Source organism: Ornithorhynchus anatinus, chromosome 2, assembly GCF_004115215.2.
Source record: "Ornithorhynchus anatinus isolate Pmale09 chromosome 2, mOrnAna1.pri.v4, whole genome shotgun sequence".
Classification (NCBI taxonomy): Eukaryota; Metazoa; Chordata; class Mammalia; order Monotremata; family Ornithorhynchidae; genus Ornithorhynchus; species Ornithorhynchus anatinus.
This window is the reverse complement of record NC_041729.1, coordinates 79,811,257-79,835,667: the sequence shown is the minus strand read 5'-3', so window position 1 is coordinate 79,835,667 and position 24,411 is coordinate 79,811,257. Positions and strand designations below refer to the sequence as shown.

At 39.5% G+C, this 24,411-nt stretch overlaps 1 protein-coding gene across 3 annotated transcripts in view; it reads left to right on the top strand.

The window, feature by feature from the left end:
• Positions 1–24,411, top strand: part of STXBP5 (syntaxin binding protein 5) — a 184,524-nt gene that overhangs the window by 109,885 nt on the left and 50,228 nt on the right. For all 3 annotated transcript variants that reach the window (XM_029049699.2, XM_029049694.2, XM_029049688.2), the window contains exons 10-16: positions 3,103–3,257; positions 4,525–4,597; positions 7,868–8,015; positions 8,143–8,210; positions 8,566–8,606; positions 13,227–13,447; positions 14,395–14,573. In XM_029049699.2, the coding sequence (XP_028905532.1) occupies positions 3,103–3,257; positions 4,525–4,597; positions 7,868–8,015; positions 8,143–8,210; positions 8,566–8,606; positions 13,227–13,447; positions 14,395–14,573 (885 nt within the window). The remainder of the gene's footprint in view (positions 1–3,102; positions 3,258–4,524; positions 4,598–7,867; positions 8,016–8,142; positions 8,211–8,565; positions 8,607–13,226; positions 13,448–14,394; positions 14,574–24,411) is intronic.

Genomic DNA, 24,411 nt, shown 5'->3' with positions numbered 1-24,411 from the left:
TAAGTTTACATGTAGTATACATGTGAAATAGCTAACAATGTTTTAAAATTTTTATGCCCTATAAAGCTGGCATATAAATTTCTTAATTGAATATTTTTAACCTGAAATTTAAATATTGGGTGTGGCCAAATGACACATCAAGTGCCACAGAATGATTTGCAAAATTATTTGAGTTTCATTGTCTTCATAATTTATAATTATTTTCTGTTGGTCATATAAGAACTCTAGAAGCCTCACTGGTCTTCAACACTCACCTTCAGTTTGCTGCTAAATCCTTCTGATTCCTCTTCTTCATTTCCCTCTTCTTCAATATACACTTCAAGTTGCTGCCAGGAACATCTTCATTCAGCCCAAATCCCTCCACTCTTCAAAACCCTGTTATAGCTCCCATTTCTTATCACATTATTCAAATGACTTAAAGATTCCCCACTAGCTCTTTCCATCAATCACTGATATGTATTGAGCACTGCTCCCAAAATCACCTTCTAACTGTTCCCCTCTGTTGTCTCTTCCTCATCTGACCTCTTGCCCATCAATCAGTCGATTGGAAGATTGGAGAGTCATTGGGAGAGTGCTATATTCATTCATTCAGTAGTATTTATTGAGCACTTGCTGTGTACAGAGCACTGTACTAAGCAACTGAGAAGTACAATTCAGCAACAAATAGAGATAATCCGTGCCCACAACAGGCTTACATTCTAGAAGAGGGGAGACAGACATCAAAACAAATAACAGGCATCAGTAGCATTGTTATAAATAAATAGAATTATGTATATATATATTTACATCATTAATAAAAGTAAATAGAATTATAATTATAAATATGTACATATATACATAAGTGCTGTGGGGCAGGGAGGGAATAGAGCAAAGGGAGCAAGTTGGGGCGATGGGGAGGGGAGGAGGAGCAGAGGAAGAGGGGGGCTTAGTCTAAAAAGGCCTCCTGGAGATGTGGTAGACACAGTCTCTGCCTTCAAGAAGTGTGGAACTTTTTCCCCACCACAGATGTTCAGCCCAGCTCTCCCTATCTTAAAAGTCCTCCTAAAATCCCATGTCCTCCAAAAAGACTTCCCTAATAAATCCCCAACACCTCACAGTATGTCAACCCAGCAGGATTTATGTTTTTTTCTAATTCAACTATTGTGTCCCATCACACTCAGGCTACTGTTACAACTCTATTCATCTTCCTCCTGCCATTGTTATAACCATTTTATATCTGCTTGACTTCTCCATTGGTTGTAAGTCCTCCTGAGAATAGGGATAAGTTTTTTGCTTCTGTCATATGTAGCACTTAGAATGCTCAGTAAATATCATTGATTTACAAAGAACAAAAATATTTTCAAGTCCCTAAAGGATTTTAGGGCACCTTCTCTACTTTTTTCAAACACTGTTGCATTACAGTAAATGGCCTCCAGTGTATTAAGTTAATGTTCTTACTAACTTATATAGCATTCCACAAGGAGTAACTGTAGACACCAGGTCCAGGTCTTAATAGAGGATCGATTTCCTCAAAATGGGTATTTGGTTAGTATTTCAAAGATGGAGAAGGGAAAAACAGAGAAGAAAGCACTAGTTGTTTGTGCCGAACAGCTTCTGGGGCAGCTTGTGAACTGCCATCCCACCTACTCTATTAAGATTCAGCTAAGAGATCAAACCATTTGTTGCTCTTACAAAGTATGAATCCCATCAGTGCCAAGGATTGTGCTTCACAAACAGTAAGTGCTCAGGAAATTACCATTGATTGTTGTGTCTGGCTAAGTCATATCTAATGTTATACTTTCAGTTGTGGCCCATGTCAAATATTTCCAGACTTAGAAGAGAAAGAATATTTGGTGTTCACGCAATTATCAGTGAACTATGGGAGTAAATAAGGAAAATACCTTCTAAGCCTTTAGTGTACTTTAAACCATTTCATTTTCTAAAGCCTAAAGTCCATTCATTCTTGCCTGCACTCCCAGAGATCCATAGTAACAAAAACCTTGAGCAGCAGCCACTCCAGATCAAGTTTGCCTTCATTCCCACTCTCTCCACAGAGTCTCAACACGTATCCCACCCTAGGTCTGGCTCCGAATCCATGTGCCTGCCGACTTGGGCTTCTTCTGTTTGACCATATACATATTTCCATTCCATACCTCCCCTAGCTCAAAGGGCCAGAGGCACAGGCCCTGCCTATAGGAAAGAAGAAAAGCGGCTCTGTGATGGAGGCAGCTGAGGTTATTGTCTGTGTTGCGGAGCTTATCCCTGAGCCGGTGAGAGTGGAATGGAAGACAGAAGAGAAAAAAGGAACTGCCTCTGAAGCCATTCTTGGATGCAGTGGGCCAGAGTCTGCCTGCAAAGATAACAATTCTTATACTATGTTAACTCCATTCAGTTGGATCCAAGCTTAATATGGCAATATATTCCTCATGATGAATTTTATAGTAAATGAAAATGGTGTAAAATAATGATTGGGGTATTCATTATGCACTTACTATGTATCAAGCACTGTTCTAAGCACTTGGGGAAGATTCAGATTATGCAGGGGCACCTTGAGACATTCATCCCAGAAGAGACTGAGAGAGGAGAGATGGAACAGTGAGAGACATGGTGATAGGAAATGTGTCCTGCCAGTCACCCTTCTGCTTCTTCTCAGTAAGGTCTAGTCACTTCCTTCTCACTCCTCTCCATAGCCTTTTTAAACCAGTACTCTCTGCTCCTCCTACATATTGATTAGTTGGGAATATCTGGTGCCTGCACATCCTTGCTGTCTTACATAGTTTATGAATTTCTTTGTTGCTTTCCTTAAATGACACTGATCCAATAATAATAATAATAATGGTATTTAAGTGCTTACTATGTGCTAAGCACTCTTCTAAGCACTGGGGTAGATACGAGGTAATCAGGTTGTCGCACCTGGGGCTCATAGTCTTAATTCCCATTTTACAGATGAGGGAACTGAGGCACAGAGGAAATTGACTTGCCCAAAGTCAAACAGCTGTTAAGCGGCAGAGCTGGGATTAGAACCCACAACCTCTGGCTTCTAAATCCTTGCTCTTTCCACTAAGCCAAAAATAGCTTTTTTTAATAAATTCTACATAACTCCCAAAATCTGTTTATTTCCAGGGAACCTTTCATTATTCTCTCAGGAGGTTTGTCGTATGACACTGTAGGAAGAAGACCCTGTCTAACAGTTATGCATGGCAAGAGCACTGCTGTTCTGGAAATGGACTATTCAATTGTTGACTTTCTAACACTCTGTGAAACACCATATCCAAATGGTAAGCTACTTAGTGTACTTTCTTTTTCTGGCACAGTTTCAATAGTTTCAATAATATGGTCAAGATCTTCACATTATCTAAGTACCCTTTATTTGGATGATTTTTTTGACATTTCTGAGACAAACTGAAATCACAATCACTTTTATATGATAAACTTCTAATATCATGGGATATGGAAACTGACTTTTTAAAAGTTAAATAATTTTCTGAATAAGCCCCATTCATGTTACAGTACTACTACTGCTAATTTTCCTATAGGTCCCAGCCTAAAGATCCTAATTTAGAAGAAGGTGGACATTTTTCAAAAGAAAACTAATAATTTTACTATTAATGTGAGTTGAACATGTAGCAGCAAAAAAGCAGTGTGGTTAAAATTCTTAAACACCTGCAGACACCAGGAGTAAAATGGTCCAATTTGCAAGATAGAACTTTCCTTTGTTGTTGTTTTTTGGGTTGTTTTTTTTAAATAGTGAAGGAACATAACGATTGAGAGGAGGGCAGTATGAGAAGCAGATGAAGTAAAATGATAGAATTATTATTTGTGTCTATCATTTCCTTTGCTGAAAAGAAAGTGTGGCATTTTGCTGTGTCAATTTCAAAGTAAATTTGTAATAAACATGTGGTAATGAATAACAATTTTAAGATCACTTGCATTTTACAAATAAGAGATTATGATAACTCTAATGCCAATGGGCACTATCTGATAATCCTTACTCTGAGTATTACTGCAAAGTAATGGGATGAATTATAAAGGAAACACACAGCAATCAGCATTTTTAAAATTCTAGTATTTCAATGATTTTCTAGAGTGGTTAGAGGAATAATTTCCACTATGATGCTTTTTGTTTCTGGTGGTCCTCATTAAATTACCAAAGCAAGTCATAATTGATATTATATATTAAAAGTGCAGTGTGACTGTTTTAATGGATTTCCATGTGTGTTTTTTTTAGCATGGGTGGTGTTGATTGTGCAATAGTTACTGGATGTTTGACCTTAGGTTTTATTGGTAAAGTGCTGTTCATGAGCACCACTAAATTGAGTGGTGTGTTCCATTCAAGTAATTAGAAGTTTCTTTTTCAGAACAGACTATTAGCTAATTAAAAAGGCAAATAGCAAAATGTAGGTGACTGAAAATGTAACATTTGATCAAATTCAGCAACAGAATTTAAGTAGTGCAAAAAAGTGATAAGAAAAAATTATGGATTTAAGTTTATCTTTTATATATTAGAGTTATTTTGTACATAACCAGATTGCTTTCTTATTTTAGATTTTCAAGAGCCATATGCTGTGGTGGTTCTTCTAGAAAAGGATTTAGTCCTTATTGACCTTGCACAAAATGGGTAAGAATTGGAATTTTATTGGAGAGATATTGAGGAAAATGTGTTTACATGTGGCAAAGAAAAGGTTCAGTTTTTGGCAGCAAGTATTTATTTCTGTACAGAACTTTTGGGAGTATACTTTGGCTGAGCTGTTGCAGTTTCCTTGCTCATATTTTTCTTTGCGTGATGTTTACAGGAGCATGACCTAATGGATAGAGCATGGACCCGGTAGTCCAAAAGACCTGGGTTCTAATCCCGGGTCTGTCACTTGTCTGTTGTTTGACCTAGGGCATATCACTTTTCTGTGCCTCAGCTACCTCATCCGTAAAAATGGGGATTAAGACTGAACCACATGTGCGACATGGACCGTATCCAACCTGATTTTGATTACAATCTGAAATACGATTGAACGAATGATTACTTTGTATCTTCCCCAGTGTTTAGAACAGTGCCTAGCACATAGTAAACACTTAACAAATGAGGAACATCATTGTCTAGTGGATAGTGCATGGGCCTAGTAGGAGAAGGACCTGGGTTCTAATCTAATATCTGCCACTCGTCTGCTGTGTGACGTAGGGCAAGTCACTTCACTTCTCTGTGGCTCAGTGGAAAGAGCACGGGCTTTGGAGTCAGAGGTCATGGGTTCGAATCCCGGCTCGTCCACTTGTCAGCTCTGTGACTTTGGACAAGTCACTTCACTTCTCGGTACCTCAGTGACCTCATCTGTAAAATGGGGATTAAGACTGTGAGCCCCACGTGGGACAACCTGATTCCCCTGTGTCTACCCCAGCGCTTAGAACAGTGCTCGGCACATAGTAAGCGCTTAACAAATACCAACATTATTATTATTATTATTATTCTCTGTTCCTCACCTCATCTGTAAATTGAGGATTAAATCTATGAGCCTGATATGGCACTGGGATTGTGTCTAATCTGGTTAATTTGTATCTGCCCCACTGCCTAGCAAATAGGAAGCACTTAACAAATACCAAAAAACCCTCCAAACCCAAAAAGTCATATATTTTGCACTAAATCCAGGATTTAGGACCATTACCTTCAAGAATAATAAATTCTCTGGCAAATGCAGACTTACGAAAAATGAAAATACTGTAATATTGCTCTAGACATCTTACAGTACTGTAACTTGTCTTCATTAGCTCTCTTTGAGTAAGTGTTTTTTCCACAAAATAAATAAGAACTTGCTAATATCCAACTTGAATGTTGGATTTGGGATTTGTTGACTGAGCCAGAGGAAAGTGAGGCGGAGTGATAGGGAACCTGGGATGTAGTGATTCATCTGTACAGCTGCATTATTAAGTCTTTATAAATAATTATGGTATTTGTTAAGCACTTACTATGTGCCAAGCATTTTTCTAAGCATTGGAGTAGGTATAAATTAATTTGGTTGGACACCCTTGAATATGTGAATCTTTCTCTATTTGAACCATCGGTCTCTTCCTCCAAGATATTTTCATCTGTTTCTGTTGGGATACTAATTAGCTAATCAAAATAATTGAGAAACTTTAAAACTTGGTCTCAATAATAAGTATAATTGTATCAGTTAAGCACTTCCTATATGCCAAGCAGTTAAATTGATTGGACACAGTCTCTGTTGCACGTTATACAAAGTCCTAAGGAGAAGGAGAACTGGTATCTGTCCCTAGTTTACAGATGAAGAAATTGAGACACACTAGTGAGGAAATTGAGAGGTGAAATAACTTGTCCAGGGTCACACAGGAGGAATGTGGTAGAGCGAGGATTAGAACCCAGTTCTGACTTGCAGTTCTTTGCTCTTCCACTAAACCATGTTGCTTCTCTGAGCCTATTTAGAAAGGTGCAAATAATTATAAACTAATTATTCAGCATTTTAAAATCTAGTAATCCTTGTAAATTTATGCACACCTAGAACTTGAAATTAGTAATTTTACTTGGATATATATTTACTTTTGTAAATATGCAATAAGGAGTGTTTGCCTGAAAAAGAAGATAGCTATACTGCTGTCATTAGACCTAAAATCTCCCAAGATTTAGTTAACATAGTTTGGATTGTTTTGTCAACAATTAACATGGAAAAAATGGAACTGACCGTTTCTGATTGTTACAGTTTTTGTGTTCAAAATGATGCAAACCAGAATTTGAATGGATAATCTGTTGGTTATTAATTCTGGATACTACTGATCCCAGATGATAATATTTTTACTATCCAATTGTTAATAAAATGTTGAATTATGAGAAATGAAATAATTGATTGTAACTTAGGAGAGGATTTCATAGAATTTTGAGTTTGGTACTGTTTTTCAGAGTTTGAGGGAAGAAAGTTGTGAAAAATGACACTAAGATAATACAGAAGGAGAGATGTACCTTTCTTAAAAAATATCATTAGACTTTAATTTCTTAGATAACTGACCTTTTAATAGTACAGCATGATGCTCATCAATAACATTGCTATTGCTGTTTCTAAGAGGGTGTCTTGAGCGTGGCGAGTAGGAGTGAAGGAATTGGGCAAAGTCTTCAGAAGAAATTGGCTTAGAAAAGTGTGGTATTGGAGGGAGAAAACAAAAGGAGAGGATTTTTAGGTTTTTGCCTGTTGGACTGAATAAACCCATTCTGTGTGATATTTTTCTAACGAATAGTTTAGTGCCTAAGGTGAAAATGACTACAGTTAACCTTTTGCTCTGATTAATATTTGGCAGCACCAAAACAAAATGATATTTGATGGCTCTGTTATCTCTTGTTTTCATTGTTTTCTAACAGAAACAGAGGCGCCTTGCCAACATCCCACCCGTTTTTAGTTTTTGTTTTATAGGTACACAGCTGCCCTAGAGTAACTTGATAAGAGCTGGGAAGGAGAAGGGGAGAGGGATTCAATAGTTCCAGGCCAAACATCTTCCTCATGGTGCTGCCCGTCCTCTAAATTTCCAGTTTTCATTGACCTTGAACAGCAGGATATACTGACTGGTCAGGAATTCTGCAAAGAAATATATCATAATCAGAATCCATGATGTGTTAATATAGCAGCTTCTCATATAAAGCCCTGAGTTTGAAACTAAGGAAGCTCCTCGTTGGAAGAGAATCCTAATTGGCAAATGTTTTATGATTGTACATAGTCAGCTTATGGATCCAATAGGGGAAATTTGAGAAGTAACTCTAGAGTTTATAGGAGTATTGAGTTCCTTGATTTTATCTTTGTTCCTAATTTAAATATGAGAAAACTGGAACAGTTTCCAAGTTTATTATGCCACAAAACTATAGATGATTTTGGTTATTGATATGATTTTTTTTCTTTTGAAGGTATCCTATATTTGAAAATCCCTACCCCTTGACAATACATGAATCACCTGTTACTTGTTGTGAATATTTCGCTGATTGTCCTGCGGAGCTCATTCCTGCACTCTATTCTGTTGGAGTAAGGCAAAAACGCCAAGGTTACAGTAAAAAGGTATGGTACAGTTACATATTATCTCAGTATGCTTATTATGGGAGAAGGGAGGTAGACATTATGACCTTTAGAATATTTTATTTCCCTTACAACTCAGAGATTTAATGAAATATTTTTCTTCTACTAGGAATGGCCTATCAGTGGAGGTAACTGGGGCTTGGGCACACAGAGTTATCCAGAAATAATTATTACAGGGTAAGCATAATATACTCACCTCTAGCCACTAAACACTCAGCATATAACTCACCCTCTTCCTGAGAGCCCCTCTTGAAAAAAAGTGCTGCCAAATCTTGGCATTGGCTTTCATTTGACATCAGGCGAAGGCATACACTAAGATCCTCTCTTGATATTCCAAATTTACCTAGGATTTTGGTTATAAAGGCTTAAGAAGCTCAATGACCCCTCTGCCCTGGTGAATATTCACTATCACTAAAAGAGAATTTATAGGAGATGATTTTGTCATTGTTCTCTCAATTGGGTACCTTGTTGAGAGAAAAAGATAAATAGATTCCTCTTTATTTATATATTTGATTTATGCTTGCTTTCCTAGGCATGCAGATGGGTCACTCAAGTTCTGGGATGCTTCAGCAAGTAAGTATTTGGAATTGTTAAGCTCATTTATATTTGTCTCCACATTGCCCCTCCTAGGGACTCAAAGAAAACCCAAAATTGCAAAGAGAATATGATGTCTCTGCGCACCCCCATTTTCTCAGGTTGAATATGCCTTCTGCTAATAGTGGAAAAATCAATTCTCAAGACAAATGCTTTACCACTCATCCGGAATACAACTCCTCACCTGTCCCAGTGTAGAGGGTAGAAGAAATGTCAGGAGAGGAACAGAGCAGCTCTGTTTAGGCAGTTGGCAGAAGTTCCAAACATGTTTGCCCTCCACTCACAGTTCCCAAATGTACTTGCATGGCTGAGGAATTATGGTATACAACATTCACTGGGTTTCGGGAGACATCTGTATTATACAAGACTTGGAAGAGTTACACTGGTGGTATTTGAATATCCAACTCTCCAATGCACAAGTTATTCCAAGGAAATGCTAATAGCAGAAAAGTTCACATACCTTAGTTTAGAAAAGAACATAGTTTGTACTGAGACTGAGGAACCAGTGCCTTTATTTCTCACAAAATGAGAGCTTTGATTAGGCAGATATTCCTGTAGATGCTTTTGTTCTTTAAAGTTGGACAGTTTCTCAGATACTTATTTTAAATGTAGATCAATAGCAGCTATGGGAGACTGAATGGTTTGACAACAAAAATGTCATTCAAGCTGTTAGGTACAAGACAGAGTAAGGAAAACCAGTAAGCTCTACAGGTAAATGGGAAAAAAGATAAGGAGAAGAAAGTGAAACCTTTGCTACAGACTTTTTCATTGTGAGCTTCTCTTTTTTCTCATGAACATCTGCTCCTTTTTCATACTCTTCTGCTCCTCTCCCTACCATCTATCTTTTTCTCCTCCTCCATCCGTCTCATCTTCTTTACCTCTAAGCTTCTCTTTCCCATGTTCCTATCTCTTCCCCTTTGAAGAGAGAACAGAGTTTGGCAAATGGTTCTCTTGTTCTTGTACTCACAGCTCATGGTAGAGTACATAACTGTTTCATACCATTCCTTCTAGCTGGAATATAGAGCATTTTCAATCAGTCAATGAAAGCATTTATTGAGCCCTTATTCTCACTGCTGACCTCTCGCCCATATCCAACCTTTGGCCTGGAATGCCTTCCCTCCTCATGAGTCAGATGATTGTTCTCCCCCACTTCAAAGTCTTATTGAAGGTACATCTTCTCCAAAAAACCTTCCATGACTAAGTCCTCCTCTCCTCTTCTCCCACTTCCTTCTGTGTCACCCTGATTTGCTCCCTTCATTCTCTGTCCCTTCCCCTCAGCACATATGTAAATATCCATTATTTATTTATATTCATATCTCTCTCCCCCTTGGAGCATAGGAGACCCTAAACTGAACCTTGAGGGACACCCACCTTTAGGGAGTGGGAAGCAGAGGAGGAGCCTGCTAAAGAAACTGAGAATAAATGTATAGAGATAGTAGGAGAACCAGGAGATGACAGTGTCAGTGAAGCTGAGGTTGGATAATGTTTCCAGGAGAAGGGGGTGGTCGACAGTATTGACAGCTGCGAGGTCAAGGAGGGTTAGGATGGAGTAGAGGCCATTGGATTTGGCAAGAAGGAGATCATTGGTGACCTTTGATAAGGCAGTTTCTGTGGAGTGAAGGGGTTGGAAGCTGGATTGGAGGGTGTCAATGAGAAAAATGGAGGAGAGGAACTTTAGGCAGTGGGTATATACAACTCACTCAAGGAGTTTAGAGAGGAATGATAGGAGGGAGATGGAATGATAACTGGAGGTAACCATGGGGTCAAGGGAGAATTGTTTTATATGAGCATGTTTGAAAACAGTGGGGAAAAAGCTATTGGAGAGCGAACCGTTGAAGATGGTGATCAGGGAGGGAAAAAGGAAGCAAATATTTTGATAAGGTGCCAAGGGATGGACTTGGATACGCAGGTGGAGAGGGCTGGATTTTGAGAGAAGGCAGGAGATCTGCTCTTGAGAATACCACAGTTATTAATATTTTACTGCTGGGAAGGATGGGAGATTTGAAGACGGGGCAGGAAGAGGGAGAGACTGGAGAGGAGTAGGAGAGATTTTAGGGAGATCACAACTGATAGTTTCAATTTTTTCAATAGTCAGGTCACTAGGGGCAAGGGATGGGGGAGGTAGAGGGGCAGGGTATTTGAGGAGGGAGTTAAACATCAGGAACAACTGGCAAGGGTAATTAGGGCATGGGTGTCAATAAGGATGAAGAAATAATTTTGCTGGGCAGAGATAAAGCATGCAAGGATGCTTGTTGCCTTCAAGGAGTTACTGTCTGTTTAGGGATTACCAACATTAAATTACAGATAAGGAAAGCAGCACAATATAAGGATATGTACATTATCTTGTGGGAGTTGAATGAGTATCAAAGTACTCTGTGGGTGTAGACCCAAGTGCAAACAGAAGAGAGGGAGATTAGGGTAGGGAGCTAAGAACTCTTAGGGAAGCCTTCTTGGAGGAGATGTGATTTCAATAGGGTTTTCAAGATGGGGGAGAGTAGTGATCTGTCAAGATATGGGAAGGAGTTCCAAGCAACAGAGAGGACTTTGGCAAGGGTTCTGCAGTGAAAGAGACAAGATCTAAGGACAGTAAGGATATTGGTTTTAGAGGAGCAAAGTGAGCAGAATGAGTTGGTCTGAAAAAGGAGCCTAGGGTAGGTATTTACATTCTTTTTCTGATAGCTGCTGTTGTTTCCTAGCTTCTGTAATTTAATTTTAAATCCTAATAAATCATTATAAGTTTATTATGTTAAAATATAAAAAACAAAAGATTGTACTTAGCAAATTCCTTCACACCCTCTATTTTTCACAACTCCTTGCTTAAGCTCTTGGGGACTCACCTCCCACGCATAGATTTGGGAATCATCAGTGTGAGATGGTAGTTGAAACTGTGGGAAGAAATGGGCTCTCCAAGGGAGTTGGTATAAATAAAGAATAGAAGGCGATCCAGAATTGAGCCTTGAGGGACTCCCACAGTTATGGAATGGGAGGCAGAGGAGGAACCTGTGGGGAAACAAATTGAGAAGGAGCAGCCAAAGAGAGAGGAGAAGCAGAAGACAGTGTCATTGAAACTAGGGCTAGATAGTGTATCCAGGAGAAGGAGTTGTCCATGATGCCAGAAGCAGCTGAGAGGTCAGGGAACATCAGGGGTAGTAGAGGCCATTGGATTTAGCAAGAAGATCATTAGTGACCTTAGGGCAGTTACCACAGAGAAGAGGGGACAGAAGCCAGATTGCATGGGGTCAAGGAGAAAATTGAAGGAAAGAAATTAAAGGCTCCAGGTATCAGCACCTTTCTTGAGAAATCAACTTGCTTGAGGAATTTGGAAAGGAATTGTAAAAGTGTAGAGGTAAACCTGAATATATAATACTTGTATCTTAGTTTGGGAAAATGTGTATTCAATTGGATAACAAATCAGCTGTATTTCTTGAGAAGCTATTCTATGCAGAGAATTGATGTTGGTAAAACTTTCCCTCAGAAGGAACAAGAAGGCAAAGCAGGAAGTCCTCAATGTTTTTAGCTGTTAAATTTGCACACTTTTCTAATTCAGAAAGGATTGTTTTTAGCTTGTCTTGCGTAAGAAAATTTCATGCAACAATGGAAGCATTAGGAAACTTTTGTCAGTGGATAGAGCATAGACCTGGGAGTAAGAAGGTTGTGAGTTCTAATCCCAGCTCCACCACTTGTCAGCTGTATGACCTTGGGCAAGTCACTTCACCCCTCTGTGCTGCAGTTACCTCATCTTTAAAATGGAGATTGACTGTGAACCCGATGCAGGACAGAGACTGTATCCAACCTGATTTGCTTGTATTTCCCACTCCTCCCAGCGCTTAAGTAGAGTACCTGGCACATAGTAAACAGCTAATATAATTATTATCATTATTCTTAGTATAATTATCATTATTATTAGTAATAAGTGCTTAATGAATATCATTAAAAAAAGGTATTGGGCAGATTATCCAAATGTGAAAGCCAGAAAAAACAGTAAATTTTCCTCCTTAAATTCATTCTGCCTAATCTGGTTCTGATTTGTACTTATTCTAATGGCATGGATATTATTGTTGACACTTCCTTCAACATAATAAGTCTTTAAAGTTGTTGGAATCAGCTCTTGGGAACAGTGGACAAACCTCAGTCCTGAAACTTCTCTGAAAGAGCTGATTATTAGTAACATTGCTTTTCACAAAGCCTCTCACTCCTTTCACTCATTTTCACATTTACATGAATGTCAAGATTTATACATTTGTAATACATTATTTAGATTCTAAATCTGCTTAAAAATTGCAGTAGAGACTCCCGGATTGAGAAATACTGGTCTTGGAAATCGGGTGTAGGGAACTAGTTATACAGTGCAGAAAGAACGAAAGAAATCTATTTTACATGTGCAGTATTTGTTTTTCTGTAGAGAGGTAAAGGGTGGAGCAGAAAGGGCTATATTAAAAGGGACAGATATGAAACATCACTAGGCACCTCTCTAGGACAAATAGAAGAAATTCATCTGAAGTGTGATGAATGACTTAGCAATGTTCTATTACGTTGTAAATCTAACTAAATAAATTTAGCTACATTAAAGTATCTTTGTAATATATTTTCATTTTCTAGTAACATTGCAAGTGCTCTATAAGCTAAAAACATCTAAAGTATTTGAAAAATCAAGAAGTAAGGAAGAGAGACCAAGCACCGACATAGTAGATGAAGATCCTTATGCTATTCAGATCATCTCATGGTGCCCAGAAAGTAGAATGCTGTGTATAGCCGGAGTTTCCGCCCATGTAATTATTTATCGGTTCAGCAAACAGGAAGTGACTACAGATGTAATTCCGGTAATGGCATTTGTTATATTTTAGCTTTCTGATATATGTTTTCTTTTTCTTGAAATTTGGGAACTTTTGAGAAGACATTATGTACTGATTGTTTTGTCCATAGTGTTTGCTGGCAGATAAGACTTAAAAGTTGCTCCTGTATGAAATAAATATGTATATTTTTTTCTTTCACATGATTTGTATAGAAGTCATTAGATCTGCTGCATCATGACTCTGCAGGGTGTCACTAATATGCATATCAGTTTTTGTTGAATGTAAAGATTAGGACCATCCCAAGCGTAGAGTGATTTAAGAAACCTTATCCCATCCCTTTTGAGTATCAGAACTGCCCATTTGGGCAAGTCACACAATGGAACCATATTTGTCCGTGGAACCAGGGTCATGTCAGTTCAGTCTGGCTGAATAATCCTGGGCCCCTTCACGCTTCATAGGAACAGCCTTCATTAAGGTCAGAACTAGTCATTACTGGAGAAGATCCATTATGTTCTAAAAGCCACTTAGCCATCTAAATCTTTTATAAAGAAAGACTGGCATTTTTTTCTTATTCCTTCTGCATGCAGCATTTGGTCTCCAAACTCCCTTTGCCTTTCAACGTGGCCTAGTGGAAAGAGCCCAGGCCTGGGAGTCAGAGGACCTGGATTCTAATCCCATCTCTGCTAATTGCCTGCTGTGTGACCTCGGCAAGTCACCTAACTTCCATGTGCCTCAGTTTCCTCATCTGTAGAATGAGGATTAAATTCTTCTCCTTCCTACTTAGACTGTGAGTCCTATGCGAGACAGGGACTATGTCTAATCTGAGAGTTTTGTATCTGTCCCAGTGCTTAAAGCAGTGCTTGACACACATTAAGCACTTAACAAATGCCATAATTTATTTTTTAATTTGCTGGTACTATTAAGTGAAGAATGGTATAAAGAATATTTGATTGTCTTTTTGTTTATCACTTCAGATGCTTGAAATCCGATTGCTGTATGAGATAAATGATGTGGACTCTCCAGAGAGTGAGCAAGTGCCCCCTTTACCAACACCGGGGGGAGGTTCCAATCCACAACCTCCCGCTCCACAGTCACGTCCATCAACAAGTAGCAGCTCATCAGAAGGACTTCGGGATAATGTCCCATGTTTAAAGTAAGTTTAAATTTCTGGAAGTATTCTTGGGCTTCCATACATCTCTATTCATGGATCCTGTTAAACATAGCTCAGCAGGAATATCAACCATTTGGGTATTTCAACATTTTGGGGTGTTTGTGCAGCAAGAAAATGATAAAGGTTTTCACTGGCATGTCCCTCTAGTCAAATTGCTTTAGATTATCTGGTTAAGTGTAACTCATTCCTTGGATTTAATTAAGGAATATAGATGTATGATAATGCAGTTCTGCTTTCTGTGTGCTTGCTATAGATGAACTAGAGAAATACCAAAGTATTATCCCTGACATTCTGTACACTCTTCTGGAGTGACTCACTTCACTATGACTAAATTTCACATTAGAAATGAAATCCATAGCATTTTTTGGCTTTTGATAAGTTAAATATATGACGGTGTTCAAGAAGTTTCATCTCTCTACCACATGCCCCAAAATGGTTTGAGTCAAGTAATTTACAGTGAAGGTTCATGGTGCTCAGTTTGAAGAAGATATCTTGCTACTTGTCATCGTCTTCAAATGCCATCGAGTCATTTCCGACCCATAGCAACTCCACGGACACACCCTCTTCAGAATGTCCCATCTTCTTTAGTAAGGTCATTCTAGTGTGGGTATCCGTAGAGTCTTTTTTGGAAGTGGTTTATCGTTGCCTTCTTCCATGTAGTAAAAACTTGAGTCTCTGTCATTGTCTTCGATCAACATTTTGATCACTTGATCATCTGTTTTTAACTCTTTCCCATGCTGCTGCTGTCTAGCTCAGGTGCTACCTGACCACCTAATAAATTATTCCTCGTTCTTTACTGCTTATTAAATTATGTTCACCTGAACTCATTCCTAAAGCTATGAAATGCAAATTATTTGTCGAAAGGTTCTATATGCACACATCTAGTATATGGATTGATTGGATACTCCATGTACTTATTAATATACTCCTTCTTGCATTTCAATCGATCCATTGGGGTATTTGAGTACCTGCTGTGTGCAAAGCTCTGCACTATTTAGGAAGACCTGAACTAAGTGCTTAGGACGCTATAACAGACAGAAATGGCATGGTCCCTGTCCTCAGAGGGTTGGAGACATGTAAATGGTCCCAGAGAGAACAACAGGAACAACAGGAATAGAACAGGTAGTAATACAGATAGGTCAAGATAAAATAGCTGAGAATAATTGCCTGTAAAATTGCATATACATAAAGGCTTTTACATACATAGAAAAGTGTTGAGGCTGGCTGTTGGACTAACAGAGTTTGGAGGAGGTGGTATTGTAGGAGAGCTTGAAGATGGGGAAAACTATGGTATGTTGTATTATAGGAAATGGAATTCTAAGATGGAAAAAGCAATACAAACAAGGTGAATACTCTGGGACAGTCAAAAGATTAAAGCACAATTAGAAGGTGAGTTTGAGTTAGTGTTGAGGGCAAGCTAGTGAGGGAAGTGGGTGAAAAGAGTTGATTTCATGCTGTATATTTCCTGATATGAGGTATTTCATGTAATAGTTTACAAAATCTCAAACTGTTGACTCTCATCCCTTTTTCTGTAGCATTTTAAGAGTCTTTAAATTCACCAATCGCATCTTTCTTGGATAGTATACCTCATGCAGTAATGAATAACATTTGGCTAGAAATAAAATATTGATTTAAAAATGAAAAAACACTTTCATGTTCCCTGTCTTGGAGAAGTTGCCTTGTAGACTAAATGACTTTTATTCTTCTATGTGTGGATTAAGGAGATATGAGAAAGTGTACCACAACATCATTATTAATGGCATTATTGTGAGTTGCTTGACTGATGGGTTATCTCTGAATTATCATGAATTCTGGCAGTTCAACAAACCCGTTATGATGCCAGAAAACTCAGTTCACCAGAGAAATATAGATGAGCAGGGCTTGGAAAATGCTGAGTTAATCTCGACAGCTAGAGGAGCATGAAGGGCAGGCAAAATGAGCCAAAAGGAAGAAGACAAACAGCGTGGCCTAGTGGAAAGAGCAAGGTCCTGGGGCAGAGGACTTGTGTTCTAATCCCTACTCTCACTTGTCTGCTGTGTCACCTTGGGAAAATCATTTAACTTCCTTGTGCCTCAGCTTTCTCATTTGTAAAATGGGGATTAAGACTGCAAACCCCATGAGGGCCATGAAATGTTTCCAACCTGATTATTTGTATGTACCTTAGCACTTACTACCATGTCTGGCCTATAGCAAGCTCTTAACAAGTGCCATTAAAAAAAAAAAGTACTAGCTTGACTTTCTGACAGAAACCTTTATGCAGAGAACTCCCAACATTATTTTCATGTAATTTAATGGAAAAGTTGGGTATTACAGGATACTAACCCTTTCAGAGGCTGTCATTTGGGTATAACTGTTAAATACTACCTTTGGTTCTAGAGAGATGTTTCTTTCTGACCTTTCTTTTCTATCCTAGAAATCAAAATTATGATAATTGGACTCAATTATATGTCTGTATTGTTTATGATTTTCACACCCAACACTAAATTTAATCATGATGAATCATTTGTCACAATTTCTGAGATTTCTGGTTGGAGTACTAATTTTCTATTTTCCGCTCTATGGTTAAGTAATTATAATCTCCTGTTACAATATAGTCATTCCCTGCCTTTGTGCATGTTGGTCCATGTTTTATTTCTAAGCAGGATGATAATAAGATTTAAATCTCTGGAAAAGATGGGGATGCAGTTGAGAGGATTAGGGAAATCATATCATTAAATTGGGGGGGCTATTCTTTCAGCGTCGAAATACAAAGTGAGAAGCAGCATGGCCTACTGGAAAGATCACGGGCTGTATTGTAAGCCCAACTCCATCACTTGCGTGTTGTGTGACTGAGGGCAAATCAATTAATGACTCTGTGACTCAGTTTCCTTCCTTGTAAAATTTCCCTTCCCTTCAGATTGTGAGGCCCATGTGGGTCAGGAGCTGTGTTCAGTATGATTGCCTTATATCTTCCCCAGCACCTTAACATAGTGCTTGGCACCTAGTCAAGACTTAACAAGTAGCAGAGTTGTTGAGATTATTTCAGTTATTTAGTGTCCAAGTTAATTCATTAATAATGGAATTTAAGTGCTTACTATGTGCCAAGCACTGCTGTAAGCACTGGGGTCGATTCAAGGTAATGGAGTTGTCCTCCATGGTGCTCACAGTGTTAATCCTCATTTTACAGATGAAGTAATTGAGGCACAAAGAAGTTTAGAGGCTTGGCTAAGGTCACACAGCAGATAAGTGGCAGAGTCCTCTTAACTCCCAAATTTGTGCTCTTTCCACTAAGCCACACTGCTTAGCTAAAAGTTGCACCTGTAGAGCGTTGTAGAGGAACTCCCTCAGCTCTTCCTACTTAATTGAAGATCAGTAACAGTTGAAGTTTTCTATAGTCAGGTCTTCCATATCACATTTTCACTAGTTGTTAAGGATAGAATAATGTTCAGAAACATTTCTAGCAGTGTGGGGTCAAAGGAGACAGGTGTTCACATGAGGATGGTGAAGGTCAAGGCCTGAAAATCATAACACGAGTTCTTATCAAGAGCTACATCAAGACCTGTAACCCTCTGCCCTAGGAGTACTGATTGTATTTACAATTTTTTCCCTGAGTCACCTTATAAGAGAAATTTAACATTTTATTTTTAATGAAATATAAGAAATTGGTGTGGGGAGAATAAATTTACTGTAGCTCACTGTCACCATTTCCCAGTCTCTAAGTAAAAACCTCTTCTGGACTTTAAAAAAAAAAAATTCTTCCAGATAGTATCCAAGCACTGTAGTATTCTAAATGAGAAATAAGAATGAACAAAAGGCACAGTGAAATGTCATATGTTTTTGCCTTTGTTGAAAGTACTGTGTAATATAAAATGGCCTTATAAGAATTGTAAAAAATCAAGACCCATATGTTGATATCTTAATCTCATATACCCATATCTTAATCTCAGGTTTTTCATGTTTTAAAATTATAATTCACAATTACAGTAAAAAATTATATAATTGTCTGCCGTGGGAGTTGTGTACAAGACTTCTTGTATAGATGTTCATATTTTCTTGGGTGTTACATGTGTCTGAATATGTGTGTGTGCTGTGGGATGCCGTGCCAGGCCCAGAACTAAGCTCTGGGTTGGATGCAAGCAAACCAAGTTGGACACAGTCCTTGTCCCATGTGGGACTCATAGTCTCAATCCCCATTTTACAGATGAGGTAAGTGAGGCACAGATATGTGAAGCGACTTGCCCAGGGTCACATGGCAGACAAGTGGTTAGAAGCAGATGGCTTAGTGGAAAGAGCACGGGCTTGGGAGTCAGAGGTCATGGTTTCTAATCCCGCCTCTTGCCACTTGTCAGCTGTGTGACTCTGGGCAAGTCACTTAACTTCTCTGTGCCTCAGTTACTTCATCTGCAAAATAGGGATTAAAACTGTGAGCCCTACGCAGGACAACCTGTTTACCTTGTATCTACCCCAGCTCTTAGAACAGTGCTTGGGACATAGTAAGTGCTTAACAAGTACCATAATTGTTATTATTATTATAGTCCTGATATATTTGCTATTCTTCATCTTCTTCTGCTTTAAATCGAAACGGGAGGTTAGTTTTTCTATCTCTTTTTTATGATATTTGCTAAGTGCTATGGGCCAGGCACTGTTCTAAGTACTGGGATAGAAAATAATCAGGGGGCCCACAGTCAGTATCCCACATGGGGCTCACAGTCATAGTCCTCATATTTCAGATGAGATAACTGAGACACAGAAAAGTTAAGTGACTTACCCAAGGTCACAAAGCAGACAAGTGGCAGAGCAGGGACTAGAACACAGGTCCTTCAGGCCATGCTGCTTCTCTAGAACCTAGGTTACTCATTCTGAACCGAATATCAAGACTCTGACATCTGCATCCACACTAGATTCTCCCCTCTCTTTTCGTCACTGTAGGTAATTCCATTAATCCTCCCTGTCTCCCAAGCCTGTAACTTCACATTATCCTCAACTCATCTTTCTCATTTAGCCCAAGAATTCAGTCACCCAATCTTGTTGGTTCTGCCTTCACAACATTGCTAAAATCCACCCTTTCCTCAATATCCCAACTGCTACGTTACTGATCTAAGCACTTATAATAATAATAATAATAATAATAATGTTAGTATTTGTTAAGCGCTTACTTTGTGCCAAGGACTGTTCTAAGCACTGGGGAAGATACAAGGTAATTAGGTTGTCCCACGTGAGGCTCATAGTCTTCATCCCCATTTTACAGATGAGGTAATTGAGGCCCAGAGAAGTGAAGTGACTTGCTCATGGTCACACAGCTAACAAGCAGCAGAGCTGGGATTAGAACCCGTGACCTCTGACTCCCAAACCTGGGCTGTTTCCACTAAGCCACGCTGCTTCTGGGTCTCAGCACCTCACAAATCCTTGCCCCAACTTTCTTTGCTCTTTGACTGCCAACTTCAACTGTTCATTTTCCAATGGCTTCTTCCCCACTGCTTTCAAACATACTCGTATATCTCCCATAGCCTGACTTGACCTCTTGGCTATCCAGTTTTTGCCCCATCACCCTCCTACCATTCCTCCCCAGATTCTTTGAGTGCGTTGTTTACACCTGTCTCCACTTTTCCAATTCTCTCCTTGATCGCCTCCAATCTGGCTTCTGCCTCCTTTACTCTACAAAAACAGTCCCCTCTACAGTAACCGGTAACCTCTTCTTGCCAAGTTCAACAGCCTCTATGCCATCCTGATCCTCCTAGACTTCTCAGCTGCCTTCAACACTATGGACCTCTCCCTTCTGCTGGAAACATTGTCTGACCTTGGCTTCACTGACACTGTTCTCTCCTGGATCTGCTCCTATCTCTTGGGCCGCTCATTCTCAGTATCTTTCATATGCTACTCCTTTGCCTCCCACCCTCCAAATGAAGTCCCTCAAGGCTCAACTGTGGGACTCTTCTTTTCTCTATATAATAATAATGATGGTATTTGTTAACCACTTACTGTGTGCCAAGCACTGTTCTAAGGGCTGAGCACTGTTCTAGGCCTAGACCTACCTCCTCAGAGAACAAATTTGCTCCCACAGCTTTTAACAGTCATCTCTGGGAAGAGATCTACATCTACATCTCCAGCCCTGACTCCTCTGCAGTCTTACATTTCCTCCTACCTTCAAGACATCTCTACTAGGGTTACCCACTGACACCTCAAACTTAAGACCAAAGCAGACTCCTAATCTTCTCCCCAAACCCTGCCCCCAACCTACAACTTCCCCATCACTATAGATGACAGCAACATCTTCCCTGTGTCATAAGCCCATATTCCTGGCATTATCCTTTGTTATCAGTGGTATTTATTCAGAGCTCTGTGCAGAGCATGGTACTAAGCACTTGAGAGGACAATATAACGGAGATGATAAAAAATTGCTTGCCTACAATAAACTTACAGTCTACCTTTGACAAATGTTTCTCATTCAACCCACATTTGGTCTTTCACCAAATCCTGACAGTTCTACCTTTACAACATTACTAAAATCCATCCTTTTCATCCAAACTGCTACTAACACTGATCCAAGCACTTACCATATTTTACTTTGACTACTACATCAGTATTCTTGCTGACCTTTCTGCCTCCTGTCTCTACCCACTCCACCCTATGTTTAACTTTATTGTGCAAGTGGTGCTTCTAAAAAAATGTTCAGTCCATGTATCCCCTCAAGAACCTCCAATGGTTGCTCATCCACTTCTTCATCAAACAAACTCTTTACCATTGGTTTTTAAGGACTCAATCACCTTGCTCCTCTTACCATGTGATTTTCTACTATAACCCAGCCCACTCACTTCACTCCTTTAACACCACCCTATTTTCGTGATACCACACTACTCTTTGTTCTGCCGCTGAAGCCTTTCCCACATTGTCCTTCTGACTTGCAACTCCCTCTCTCTTGATATCTGGTAGACCACCAACCTCCCCACCTTTAAAGCCATATTACAATCACATCGCATCCAAAAAGCCTTCCCATACTAGGCCTTTGTTTCCCCTACTTCCTCTTCATTCTGTGTCGCCCTGGAACTTGGATTTCTACCCTTTAAGGAGTTGATATTCACCCCACCCACAGCACTTAATGTACATATCCATTTTTTTTTAAATCTGTCTCACAATCAGTCCGTCACATTTAATGAGCAATACTGTGTGCAGAGAACTGTACTAAGCACATGGGAAAACAGTATAACAGAGTTGATAGACATGTTCCCTGTCCACAACGAGTTTACGCTCCAGGGATGAGATCAAAGTCTCCCCCTCTAAATTACAAGCTCCTTGTGGGCAGGGAGTATGTATACCAATTCTGTTATATTGAACTCTCCCAAATGCTTGGTCTAGCGTGGCTCAGTGGAAAGAGCACGGGCTTAGGAGTCAGAGGTCATGGGTTCTCATCCTGGCTCTGCCACTTGTCAGCTGTGTGACTTTGGGCAAGTCACTTAACTTCTCGGTGCCTCAGTTCCCTCATCTGTAAAATGGGGATTAAGACTGTGAGCCTCATGTGGGACAACCTAATTACCATGTATCTACCCCAGTGCTTAGAACAGTGCTTGGCACATAGTAAGCGCTTAACAAATACCAACATTATTATTAATGCTCTGCATACAGTAAGTGTCCAGTAAATATTGTTGTTGGATTGCTTTAAGAGGAACAAGGGAGCATAGGCCTGAATCTTATTATAAGTCATAGAAACCAATGGAAAATCCCTCGAAAGTATGAAACTAATGGAACATGTGTGAGTGTGGCCAGCCCCAATATAAGAGTCTTGCCTGGACTGAAAAATAGAAATCCGCCAGGCCTGGGCTAATACCAAACTATGCCCAACCCAACTGTTTCTGCCAGTGCTAAGCAAGCGAGGTCCTGGCAGCAGTCCAGCTACCAATGAGTTTTCAGCATTAAACCAAAGAAAATAGGTATGGCCCCTTCTGGACTTTGAGCCCGTTATTGGGTAGGGATTGTTTCTATCGGTTGCCGAATTATACTTTCTAAGAGCTTAATAGTGCTGTGCACATAGTAAGTGCTCAATAAATGCGATTGAATCAGTGAATGAATGAGTGAATGTTTGGGCACTATGTACTTCTACCTAATTGGTGCTCTGACCCCTTACCTGAACTGGGGAGCTACAGAAGACTGAACTCCATCCTAACTCAATCTGAGCCTGAGCAAGGATGTACTTTGCCAACCCTATCTAGCGTTTTGGACTATGTGGAACATGTGGAATTTGCCAATCCCATAAAAGTGCTCCACCGTGAAACAGCATGGCCTGGTGGAAAGAGCTCGGGCTGGGAGTCAGAGGACCTGGCTTTTTTTTTTTTTTAATTTACTCAGTCATATTTATTGAGCACTTAACTATATAGAGAGCACTGTACTAGGCTAACAATAAATAGATACATTCCCTGGCCACAATGAGCTTTCATTCTAGAGCGTGACTAATCGAGCTTTGTCACGTGTCTGCTGTGTGACCTTGGGAAAATCACTTAACTTCTCTGTACCTCAGTTACCTCATCTGTAAAATGGGGATTGATTAAGGCTGTGAAACCCACATAGGATATGGACTGTGTCCAACCTGATTATCTTGTATCTATCCCAGCAGTTAGTCCATATCCCAGCACATAGTAAGCGTTTAATAAATACCATTTTTTTTTTAGAGCCCTCAACTCATCTCAGCCTAAAATAGTAAGTAGGGAAGTAACCTTTCCAAGGGCAATGGGATTGAACCCAGAATGCTTTTTCTGAGAAGCAGGGAGGCCTAGTGAAAAGAGCATGACCTAGGAGTCAGAGGACCTGCTTTCTAATGTTAACTTTGCCACTGGTATCCTGTGTGACATTGGGCAAGACACCTGACTTCTCTGTATCTGTTACCTCTTCTGTAAAATGAGGATTAAGACTTCGAGTCCTGTGTGGAACAGAGAATGTGTCTAACCTGATTAGCTTGTATTTACCCCAGCTCTTAGTACAATGCCTGGCACATAGTAAGCACTTAACAAATGCCATTTTTTTTTTAAAAAAAAAAGTACCATTCTTGACTTGGAAATTTTTACTCCCATTATAGCAGGATTCCCTCCTACTGTTCTCTGAAATAATTCAGAATTAACTGAACTTTTTGTTAGCAACAATATAAAAGAAAAAATTCCTCCTTGAGAACAAGCTATGTGTTCCATTATAAGTCTGTTGGCAAATGAAAGCTATCAGTGATCTTTATTGAGTACTTAACTATGTGTAGAGCATAATCATCAATGGTGTTTGAGTGCTTATTGTGCACAAAGCATTATTCTAAGTGCTTGACAGAGTATAATACAAAATAATGGTACTTGTAAAGCGCTTACTATTTGCCAAGCACTGTTCTAAGCATTGAATACAAGTTAATCAGGTTGGACACAGTCCCTGTCCCACATGGGGCTCACACTCTTATCCCCATTTTACAGTTTAGGTAACTGAGGCACAGAAAAGTTGTGACTTGCCCAAGGTCACACAGCAGACATGGCAGAGCAGGGATTAGAACCCAGGTCCTTCTGACTCCCCCACCTTTACTCTGTCCATTAGGCCACACTGCTTCTCAAGTTGGTAAATATGTTCCCTGCCCACAATGTGATTACAGTCAGGTTGGTGAAAGTGTCTTGTAAGGGTGACCTTGGGCCCCTTAAAAGATGGATGGAGAATAAGTGTTAATTGTGACTTCCTGATGCATGCTGTGTTCATTTTATGGATTTGCAACAATTCAGCACCCGGAAAGCAGTAACCCATACTCCCCACATAAGTGAAGCAATATGTGGAGGGAGGAGGAGAAAGCACTTCCTGTGAGTTTTTTTGTAAAGGTAAACTTGCTTCC